General features: G+C 43.1%; 1 protein-coding gene across 2 annotated transcripts in view; it reads left to right on the top strand.

The window, feature by feature from the left end:
• LOC124116440 (cytochrome P450 3A24-like) overlaps window positions 1–2,847 on the top strand; it is a 28,146-nt gene extending 25,299 nt beyond the window's left edge. For both annotated transcript variants that reach the window (XM_046477773.2, XM_046477772.2), the window contains 4 exons: window positions 71–159; window positions 943–1,080; window positions 2,007–2,169; window positions 2,726–2,847. In XM_046477773.2, coding sequence (XP_046333729.2) covers window positions 71–159; window positions 943–1,080; window positions 2,007–2,169; window positions 2,726–2,797 — 462 coding nt within the window. In that variant the 3' untranslated portion in view covers window positions 2,798–2,847. The remainder of the gene's footprint in view (window positions 1–70; window positions 160–942; window positions 1,081–2,006; window positions 2,170–2,725) is intronic.
• The last annotated feature ends 9,550 nt before the right edge of the window (window positions 2,848–12,397 follow it).

The following is a 12,397-nucleotide window of genomic DNA, read 5'->3' as shown; positions in this document are numbered from 1 at the left end:
GAATTTGGATGCGATGTTATACATGGCTTCCAAGTGCGTTTTTTAAAGTTACTTTGATCCCATTTTGCAGCAGCCCCCAGATTACGAGAGCATGTCAAAGTTGGAATACCTGGATGGTGCCTACCTGGAAACTCTGCGCATCTTCCCACCAGCTACAAGGTAGTCATCGGTACACGCACGCACGCACGCACGCACGCACGCACGCACGCACGCATCAGATTGTCTGGTCCAAACTTGATTATTAACAGACCACCGTAAAAATTGTTGGAATATAACTGAGTGCGCTGTTAAACAACAAACAACTTAGAAATACACAGTTACCAGTGACACCGAACTTCAGATGTTTACAAGTTAGCTTGGCCCCACAATCACTTGTGGAATGTTTCGACTCACGTGATTAAACTGAAGCAAATGATTATAAAAATCCTAATCTGAATCCTTCTTATTGTTGCATGAAATATCCTGTCTTATGTTCCATGCAATGGAAATAACATTTTTCCCAACTTCAGAACACTCAGTCTTTCACAAAGAAGTAATTAATAAATGCTTCTGTTATCTTACTCCACACACTCGATACTTCTCGGATATCAGGGGCAGCAGGGTAGCCAAGTGGTTAAAGTGTTTGCTCTTCATGCTGAAGACCCAGGTTCGATTCCCCTCATGGGTACGATGTGTGAAGCCCATTACTGGTGAGCTCCGCCGTGATATTGCTGGAATATTGCTAAAAGTGGTGTAAGACGATACTCACTCACTCACTCACTCACTCACTCACTCACTCACTCACTCACTCACTCACTGTTGAATTTCAAAAGCAGCAGAGTGGGATGTCATGATAAGGTGTGATTCGAGTCTGATTAGGGTTGTAACTGTTCATTTGAGGATTGGTGATATAATCTCAAGAGATGTTTCAGATATCTTACCATACATGCTTGGCTATTCCAGGATGTCCAGAATGGCAGAAGAGGATATCACGATTAACGGTGTACTCTTCAAGAAAGGAGTTGAAGTGCACTTTCCTGTTGGTGCCATACACAAAGATCCTGAAAACTGGCCTGATCCAGAGACTTACAACCCAGAGAGGTAAAATAGTTCATCGTGTTCATATCAGTTGGCAGTGGTCAAACATTCAATAACTCCTTTTGAAGAGTTGTGAGGTTTGCCTTGTTTTCATTATGTGTCTAAATATATTATTATTATTTACAGATTAAAATAAAAAATGCAGCAAAGAGGGTTTAGGTGATACGTCTGAGGCTGTAAACAGGCCTATTCCTAAGGATTTTTGTATTTATCATTTTCCATGATGCCCTCTACATGTTCCGGGTCGTACCATGGATGGACCTCTGTGTCAAAACCACAAGCATGGCGAAGACGGTAATAAAATGATCGAGCTACCCCATCATGTCGCTTAAGATACTGTGTCTGTGCCAAAGCTGGGCATCCACTCACAATGTTTTGGACAGTCTCATTAAATTCATTACATAATCTACATTTCATATTCACATTTTGATGAAATATCACACATTGATGGTTTTGAGTTGGAAGTGACTGGTCCTGAGCAGCAAACAGAAAGCCTTCTGTATCACTTTTCAGGCCAAACAACTTCATCCAAGTGACTCTGCAGGATTGCTGATCTTCTCAACACACTGCACATAAACTCGATGCAGTGGTCGTGGAGAAAGCCTCTCCTTGAAAAAGGACGATTTGATATGGCACTTTGCTTGGTTGACACTCATTTCTGTACCATCCAGCAGTACAGAACCATCAACTAAATCAACACCGACATTGAGATTATGTCCCACATCCTTGGCTCGTTTTAGAAAACTCTGGAATGCCTTGTTTTCATATTGAGTCTTGACATGCTTCACAAGGGGATCATCAGACAAATCAATGTGTGCAAAAGTGCACAAAACAATTCTATCATGAAGAGCCTCCACATTAATGAAACCATGCCTTCCCATCACATTATTATTATTATTATTATTATTGTTTTTATTATTATTTTGTAGGTTTCGTCCAGAGAATCGACCGGAGAATTACAACTATGTGTTCCTGCCGTTTGGAGCTGGTCCTCGGAACTGCATCGGGATGAGGTTTGCTCACCTGACTGTCAAGATGGCCATTGCAGGAATTCTCCAGAAGTATCGCTTTGTCCCCGGTCCGGAAACAAAGGTAGCAGTCTCCTTGACACCAGATTTGAATTAATCTTTACATTTATACTGACTGACAGAACAAATGTTGGAAATTCTGTGACTGAGTCATACCATAGATTTGTGGTTATGTAGACAAAGTGTCCAACCTTGGAGGAGAATGTTTTGGTTTGAATCTCATCACGAGACTCGTACAGTTTATGGCCTCAACATTGACACCCATCTTGGGGCTGAGCATGTTCATAATGGACCAGTCACATAGATGTTGAGGGAATAGGGCATGGATTCATCTGACAGGTGACATCCTTACCTTGTCTGCCTGCTTCAGTCATGTGGACAAGACATCCATTGTCTGTTCAATCCTACCATAGGACTGCTACACTGATGTAGCTGGAATATTGCTGACCCACTCCTTGTAAGGCAGGGGATCAGGCACCAGTGGATGAGGAAGCAGTTCACTGTGTGGAGTTGCGTCCCACATCTTTGTCTGCCTGTGTGAGAACCAGGATTTGATGTGGCTGTGAAGAGAAAACTGCTGACAGGGTTGTTATTCTAGTGTTTTTCTTTCTTTCATACAGATACCTCCAGAGACAAGTTCCTTTGAACCAAAGCCATTGGATGGAATGATGCTGAGAATTGAGAAAAGATAAAAGGGGAAGTCACTCCATTTCATTCATGAAAGGGAGATCACTCTGATATACATGCAAGAGAACAAACTCTTCCATTTTGATCCAATAGGGACATCACTGTTTTCTTCAAGCTCCTTCCCAGCGTGTGACACCTTCGTTACACTCTCAGTAACATCGCTGCCACCAGTGTGCACGCGGCCATTACAAGAATCTTGAAATTTGCCCTCCAACCCCATATGTAGTAACGTTTATACTTCTTTTTATGCCTTTGGGAATGCCGTCATATTTTAATTTGAAAAGGTTTACGACTGACCATGTTTTCCAGATGAATATTCTTTGTTGTTTTGATAATCAGATTAGTTCGAGATTGCAGACTAACGGAAAATCAACCAACTTCTCCCTTACTATATCAATAACATGATAGTTTTAATGAAACAGAAATTCAAATTGAAAAACGAAGAAAGTAATTTAGCAGCGATAAGTGTATTCGGCGTCACGACAGTCATCACTTGTTTGTAAACATAACGGTCATTCGGTTGCGACTTCAACTCCAAGCATGGTTGTGGCCACCTATTCACAGTGGGGAGTTTTGACTGGTGGCAGCGATAGTATAGAGAGCTCCGGGAACGTTCTATCACTGTGAGGAGCTTGTTTTTTCTTCTTCAAAGGGAGATCACTCTGATTTTTTCATGAAAGGGAGCAAACTCTAATTCATTGACAAATTACATTGATTCATTCATCAAAGGGAGGTTACTTTAATTCATTTGTAAGAGTGGGGTAATCTGATTCATACATCAGCTGATTCCTAAGTTACATGAGCGTCCTTCTATTGCAATGTTGCACTATGCATTGTGTGATGCCAAAATACTGTTCAAGCGTTTTATACTGAGAAAACTTATGTATTGAAAAAATATGTAATGATGCAGACAAATTATGGTGATAAATGTTTGATACAGAGGTACTAATAATGAGACCAAAGTATCATTGTGAGCCTGACCACTCGATCCCATTCATGGGCGGATACAGCTTTTTTTAAAAGGGGGGGTGCACAATTAAGATCTGTTTATTGTCTTTGGTGGTAATTTATACAGAAATAAAGATTTTTTTCCAAATAAAAAGGGGGTGCGCACGTCCGCACCCCCCTCTGTATCCGCCCCCATGCCATTAGTTGCCTTTTACGACTGACTGACTGATATAGAAGATTTAACGTGCGCTTTCCGACTGTAGCGTATTTCGTACACGGAGATTTTTTTACGACAAGAATAGTCGCCTTTTATGGCAAGCATGGGTTGCTGAAGACCTGTTCTACCTCCATTGTATGTAAATCAGTGATGGATTGATATTGTGCAGCCCAGCAGGTTTGTTGGCCTGGATACGTCTGAGGCTGTTTCCAGGCCTATTCCAAAGAAATTTGTATTTACTCTTTTTCCATGACGCCCTCTACATACTTCAGGTCGTACCATTGATGGACCTCCTTGTCAAAACCACAATGATTATTATAATTGTTATTATCAACTATGTCAATTCACGTCTTTCATACAGCCTTTCTAATGTTACAGCAATACATATTTAATAATTTCATCGTTTTGATTATTTGTTTCATTTACATTTACAATTTACACATTTACATTTACAATCCACACTCATCATTATTCAAGCTTTGAGTATTTTATTTCGCCATTCAGACGGTCGTTGTATGGCTGACATGAAGTCCCACAAGGTACTAAATCAAATTGTGTATAGATATGTATCTACATCCTTCAAAGTAAAAAATAGCTGTATAAAAAAGAACCAGAAGAATTGACTTTCACTTTGTGGGTGCTCATTGGTGTATCATGTAAAGCTGTTACCATTTATGACGCTGAAGATGATTCAGGAACCAGAAAACATTTATGATGTAAACCCTCTCAAAATTAGTAGTCCCTAAGAGTGAGTGAGTGAGTTGGGTTTAACTCCACTTTTAACAGTATTCCAGTTCTATCACAGCATGTCAGCTTAATGTGGGAGGAAAGCCCGAAGTGATGCAGGTCTCAGACGTTTACCACTACGGTGAAACCCACGAGCACGGGTATGGTGCTGACAAACCTAGAAACATAATCGGGGAGAACTGGGATTCGAACCCACAATCATAGGTTTCTGGCGTGCCCAAGGGACACAACTCTGCACAGTGAATCGCGGTGCCTTCAATGACTGGGCCATGAAGCATGTGATTCCTATTGATACCTAGCTATATAACCCTACTGTACACAGCGAATATGAATCAGTGCTCAGATTGTGCCTTGGCTATATTGGCGCCATTGTGCCTGGTCGCTTAGATTGTTTGATCATGCCTTCAGTCACTGGTTTGCCAGTCTTAATTCAGACAGGACAGACAGCTGGAATACTGTGTCTGAGAGGGGTTTCCATGTAAGACTGCGGCATGGTATCTCAGTGGGCTAGCACTATGAATCAAAGACTGGCAGATTCGGAGGCAGTACACTGTGTCTGAGAGGGGTTTCCATGTTAGACTGCGGCATGGTATCTCAGTGGGCTAGCACTATGAATCAAAGACTGGCAGATTCGGAGGCAGTACACTTTGTCTGAGAGGGGATTCCATGTTAGACTGCAGCATGGTATCTCAGTGGGCTAGCACTATGAATCAAAGACTGGCAGATTCGGAGGCAGTACACTTTGTCTGAGAGGGGTTTCCATGTTAGACTGCGGCATGGTATCTCAGGGCTAGCACTATGAATCAAAGACTGGCAGATTCAGAGGCAGTACACTTTGTCTAAGAGGGGTACCCATGGTATCTCAGTGGGCTAGCACTATAAAAAACAAAGACTGGCTGACTCAGAAACAGTACACTGTGCCTGAGATGGGTACCCATGGTATCTCACTTCTCAGTGGGCTAGCTCTATAGAACCGGAATAAATCAGACGGCGGGGGACGTTGCTCATTATTCCAATCACTGGATTGTCTGACTCAGACTCGGTTCTATACAGGCCGCGGTGTTTCAGCAGCACTACTTGTGAGTGTGGCACCCTTAAGACATGATCCTCTAGATACGAACCATGACAGTTTAGCATGAGGTGACCCAGTAAACCAAGATTAATCCTGATATGGCCATGGCCATCCCAGAAACCAAGTCAGTTTCCCTGCCTCCCTCCCTCACTCACCCGACCGTATGGTCCAGGCAGGTGGCGGCTGAACGAAGCTGAGGTTACAGCTATCATGAGCAAGCTTAAGACAACAGCATACAATCTGACTGAAACGTGCCCAATTGTGTCAACACCCTTGCAAGCCTGTGATGCTACGTTTCTTCTGTACATAGTAGGTAAACATTGCCATCCCACGCGCAGTCTGGGAGATGAGGTCAACAGTCACGTGGTTTAGGGTACAGAGTCTGGCACAGACCCGCAATGATCCAGTTCTGGCTGGTATGGACAAGCTCGTGTGTTGTGAAGGAACAATGTCACGTGGGTGTGCAGGAGGTCGTACGTACCGGAGAAGTGTCGGAGAAGCACAGAACGGGCCATCTGTCTCAATACTCTCCTGAAAAACCGCCTCCGTGGTCTAATGGTAGAGCGTCCGTCCGGAAAGCGGAACGTTCCGGGGTTCGATCCCCAGCCACGTCATACCAAAAGACGTTAAAAGATGGTACTTGTTGTTACCCAGTCTGGCGCTCGGCATTAAGGGGCTAAAACAAGGACTGGTCGGCTCGGAGTCAGTATACTGTGTCCGAGTGGGGTATTTATGTTAAACTGCGGCATGGTATCTCAGTGTGCTAGCACTATAAATCGGCATCAGTCCGGACTAGTACAAGCAGCCACACACACACGTGCATGCACGTCGCTATATAAGTGCAATAATCTTAGACGCGACGTTAAAACTCAATTTCACCTCACCTCATAGAGTGAGGGCCAAACATAGCTCCACGCAATTGTTATACGATGACTTTCATCAACGAAGCTAGAGAGTCGGACCACCCGCTGACAAGGAAGGAAGATTACCCGAAAATTCGAGAATGAAGAAATTCTCTGGTCTTCTTTCAAGTGTGAAGAGAAGACAGCTAAACAAAAAATCTTAATGTGTTTCATTTCAGATACTTAATGTTAGACAACAAAGAGTATTGTTTGATAGGCATTACTTTATATAAAGAAGTTGACGGATGACAAGATAGACAAAGCTTAGGCTTATGATACACCTTCTTAATCATAATATCCCAATTGTGTAGGACCTGTGATGATGCGGGGTAGAAAAGGTCTTCAGCAATCCATGCTTGCCGTAAAAGGCGACTTTGCTTGTCGTAAGAGGCGACTAAAGGGATCGCGTGGTCAGACTCGCTGACTTCGTTGATGCATGTCATCGTATCCCAATTGCGTGGATCGATGCTCATGGTGTCAATCACTGGATTGTCTGGTCCAGACTCGATTATTTACAGATCGCCGTCATATGGCTGGAATATTGCCGAGTGCGGCGTTAAACAACAAACAAACAAAATCAAACCCAATTGTGTAGATTGGTCCGGATTCGATTCCCCACATGGGTACAATGTGTGAAGCATGTTAATGGTGTGCCGCGCTGGAATTTTGCTAACTCACTCAGACGGTATAGTTTTAAAGACGTTGTTATTCATAACATTTGCCTACTTTACCTGTCGGGTCGGATCACAGCACAAAGGTAACCCGGAATCTTCACGGGACTAGAGTCACGTGTTTCGTTGGTTATAAATATTTGCCAGTTACTGTGATTATTTGCCGATGTACGGTGGTCGTCAAGAAGTTGGTACTGTATATAGGTAAATATATACAAGAAGTATTTTCCCCATTTGGCCAGCCAATAACCTGTTCGTAATAATTATGATCATAATCACTTGTAATGTTTGTGTAGGGTAGTTCTGGGTACCACTGCGGGCTTTTGGGTAGCCTGGTGGTTAGAGCATCGCCGGTAACGCCGTTGGTCCGGGCTCGAATCCAAACAAGGGTACAATGTGTGAAGCCCATTTTCTTTATCCCCGCCGTGCTAGAACGTCGCTCAAAGCGGTGTAAAGCCATACTCACTCACTCAAACGTTGTAGTGAATCGGTCGCTAGAACAATACGCTTGCTTACAATCAGCCCAGACTGCTGGATCCGGGTTTTTCGGAGCTACTACTCACGCCATCAGAATGCAAGGATGGGCGACATTTCCCAGAGCAGCATACACATGCGTGTGAAATAATTCGCCTTTTTTTTAAGTTTCAATTTCAGCCACGTGTTTTCAAAGGTCATACCACACGCGAGGTCACGTGTAGCGGCGGCTCTAACAAGTACACGTTTCACTTCGAGACTAACATATCTTAAAATAATGACGAGAAAAACCTGTTTTCAAAGACTTCATTGTCTTCTTTAGCAAACTAACGTGTCTCAATTAGGTCAATTGTTTTAAGCTAAATCTAGATCTGCGTCTCTTAGTGTATGCGTGAATTGTATATTGTGTAGGGGTTTTAAGTACCGTAAAGAGCTTTGTACACTAAGATCAGCGACCCACAAAGCGATCGTAGCGATAAGACGATCGTAACCCCCATACTTCAATTTAGACTTATGACAGGCTTAACGCTGTCATTGCTTTGATGAACGGGTCATTAATAACACTTAGAGGTTAAAACATCAATACATCAAAGATATATATTACAACATTTAGACATATATTTGCATATCAGAAGAATTGATCATGCCGCTTTGAGATCAAAGGCATCATGGACGCTGTCCTACTACAATAATCACTGTGTCATTGCGTGAATGAATGTTGTTTCCTGCCGCGGTATTACAGTGCCAGCAATGCGATCTAAATAATCGAGTCTGGACCAGACAAACTGGTGACTGTGAGAATTACCAATGACACACGTCTGTAATTAACGTGTGATTGAGAGTTTGGTTGAGCGCCGCTGTAAACAGTATCTCAGCCACCCGATCCAGGAAAGCCACCCGATCCAGGAAATATTACCTACTACTAGCACAGATTTGTTAGCTACTATGAACTGCTACTAGCAGGTACAAAGACGGTCTATACGTCTCTGGAGACTAACATGTACTGCTACCACTAACTAACAGTAACAACATGAAAGAGCATGACCATATTAGGCAACACCATAATTCTCATCCAAGGCACGCCATATTGAGGCAAGCAACACACAGTAGGTTCTGTAGTTTCTTTACTTCACCATAGTTGCTAATCATGACTGGGTCATAACAAGTAGGAATTTGTATGTGCATATTGGTAATCGTTTCTTTATGATATCACTTTCGTATGCAGAACTTTCGCTGGGTAGCGTGTGCAATCTAGAAGTAAGGCAGCCTACTGAAACTATTTGTCGATGTGCTTACGTGGTTTAAGGTGAGGCGAGGTGAAATTGGGTTTAACGTCGCGTCCAAGATTATTGCACTTACATAGCGACGTGCATGCACGTGTATGTGTGTGTGTGGCTGCTTGTACTAGTCCGGACTGATGCCGATTTATAGTGCTAGCTCACTGAGATACCATGCCGCAGTTTAACATGAATACCCCACTCAGACACAGTATACTGACTCCGAGCCGACCAGTCCTTGTTTTAGCCCCTTAATGCCGAGCGCCAGACAGGGTAACAACAAGTACAATCTTTTAACGTCTTTTTGTATGACGCGGCCCGGGACCGAACCCTGGACCTTCCGCTCTCCGGGCGGACGCTCTACCACAAGACCACGGAGGCGGTCGCTTACGTGGTTTAAACAAGTCTCCATATTACTGTTCCATCTATAATCTTATATATCTACAATTCTTTGGGTCGTTGCGAAAACGTGAATGTCAAGGTCCTTATAGTTAGGCCTGCTATCAACGGATAGTGTACGTCGAGAGCAGGATGCCTTGTTGACAACAGGGGAGATAACTCAGTCTGTTGTTTGTTTGTTTGTTTGTTGTTTAACGCCGCACTCAGCAATATTCCACCTATATGACGGCGGTCTGTAAATAATCGAGTCTGGACCAGACAATCCATTGATTGACATCATGAGCATCGATCCACACAATTGGGGACCGATGACATGCATCAACCTTCTCGGGGTGGTTCTGGACGGGTATTGTGCACATCCATCAAGCGTGCACCAGTTGTCATGGCAATGAATTAACAGTAACTAACGGCTGAGGTCATGGACCCTTGTGAAACGGCACAATGAAAAATTATTTCGATTGTGGGTTTTTTAACGCCGTACTCAGCAATATTCCAGCTATATGACGACGATCTGTAAATAATCGAGTCTGATCCAGGCAACCATGGAATGACATGACCATGGATCCATGCAATTGGGTTACGATGACATGCATCAACCTGGGCCCACTTGCACAAAGCGATCTCAGCGCTAAGGTCATCGTAACTCCCATACGTTAACATAGGCATACGATAGTCTTAGCGTTAAGATCGCTTTGGGCAAGTGGGCCCAGGTCAGGAAGCCTGACCACCCGATCCCGTTAGTCGCCTCTTCTGACAAGCATGGGTTGTTGAAGACCTATTCTAACCCGGATCTTCACGGGGGCATACATCTACTACAAATTAACGTACTAGCTCTGTAAGCCATCTCCAGACATGTCGGCTAGGAGAAAACATTACTAGACAATATCGGGGTGCGGGGGGATCGGTTTTTAGGAGTCTGGGTACAGCTCGTGACTTGACCTTTCAGCGTCACATCTGGAATGTGTGCAGGATGTGTACGGGGCCTCGGCACAAATAGGTCAGGGTTTATTTAGTTGAGCAGCAAATACAATTAAAATTGTGGCGAGGAAGAAGTAGCTGAGTCAGCAGTATCACACGCACCTTTCACGCGTCACATTTGGAATGTGTGCAGTATATATATATATATGTACGGGGCCTCCGCACAAAATAGGCCAGGGTTGATAGCGTTAGAAATTGGCACTTGTCCTCTAGTCCTTGCCAAACTGCCCAATACTTAAAGTATCATAAAAACCAGTAGAAATTTGACATTTTAAAGGGTTTTACAATACGTTATCATAAGGACTAGTGGACTAAAATGTTAGTTTCTACCGCTGATTTATTTGGTTGAGCAGCAAATACAATAAAAGTGTTGGCGAGCGAGAAGTCGCGGAGTCAGCAGTATCACACGCACCTGCTCGATCCATGCCATCGATCCAGGCCAGGTATACGCAAAATTCTTTCCATGAGATGGTTTGCCTTTAGGACCCTGGGTTCATGAACCTGCTATCACTGAACTAGACTTGCACAAGTCTCTAAGGTAATCATTATCAGTTTAAATAATAATTCTAGATTATATAAATAACAAGAAAAAGATTTCCCTATAAGTGAGTGGAGTCATTCCACATATCTAGACTCGCCTATTAGGAGGATTGAATAACTACGCATCCATGGACTTATCGTTCAGTACAGCCTTGGAGCAATGCTATTACTGAACCTCAGCATTTATAAATATGCAAGCACAATGATTACTATATGGACTGGGGAGACTTGTCATGTTGATGGAAATCTCAGTCGGTCCCCACCCCCAGCAACCGCTACCTCTTCATGTCACATTATCTTCCCACCCCCTCACCACCCCACCCCACCCTTTCCTTTCCCGTTCACTCTCTCACCCTCTGCCTGAGGCCTACCTCCATCTTCCCATCCTTTAGGTACCCCCATCCGTCAATGGTCCCTGTCCCTTATCCATTCCCGCCATTCAAGTCTTGTCCTCATTTAGTAAAAAATAAAACAAACAAATACAAACACCTACCCCGTGTTGCATGGTCCACATTTCACGTCCATTGGAAGCACTCATAAAATCCCACTCAGTCATCTGCAGTCGGATAATGCCAAAAATGTGGTAACAATGTCGCTACATTGCCACGAGTAGGTCGCCACCAGTCATACCTCAAACCAACTGAGAAACCTGTGCAAAGTATGGTCGTACCCCACATAGCCAATAGGTGTCTCACACTGAACGGTTATAGGAGTGAAGGTTTTACAAGCACTTCTTCCTAGGCTAGAATTAGTCACTAGCAACCCATGTTTGTAAGAGACAACTAACGAGATCGAGTGGTCAGGTTCACTGACTTGGTAGATGCATGTCATTGTGTCCGAAATGCGTAGATTGCTACTCATAATGTCAATCACTGAATTGTCTGATCCGGGCATTATTATTTACAAATCACCATCAGAGAGCTAACAAAAATATGAAAAGAGTTAAACAACAACACAAACAATAATAGGATATATGTGTAGTGCGCTTTTCCATTCTGTATATCCTGCTCAAAGCACACCATTATAACCCCAGTCAGTGGCTCAGTGTACACTCGAGTTTCGTTCTCAGCTCCCTGGGCAGTATGCAATATATAAATAAAAAAATAGAAGGAAATAATTGTATCCAGAAAACAGATTATCTCAATATTTAGTTACATCCACATTTTGACTTTTTGTTCTGTTCGACTGTCTCAAGCAAAGACGTCTCCTGAAGCAAAACGATAATCAAACACAATGAAACAACAACATGTAAGTATTTTTTACAGAAGAAAATATGGTAATGACGAATGCTGTAACAAATTTAGCAATTGAAATTTTATCTTCAATTTTTTTAAACAAATATATTTGTCTCTCCTGCCTACAGCATGTTCAGGTTTTATG

The sequence above is a fragment of the Haliotis rufescens genome, unplaced genomic scaffold (assembly GCF_023055435.1).
Source record: "Haliotis rufescens isolate VD_foot unplaced genomic scaffold, xgHalRufe1.0.p SCAF_21, whole genome shotgun sequence".
Lineage (NCBI taxonomy): Eukaryota > Metazoa > Mollusca > Gastropoda > Lepetellida > Haliotidae > Haliotis > Haliotis rufescens.
This window is presented reverse-complemented; position numbering and strand designations above follow the sequence as displayed.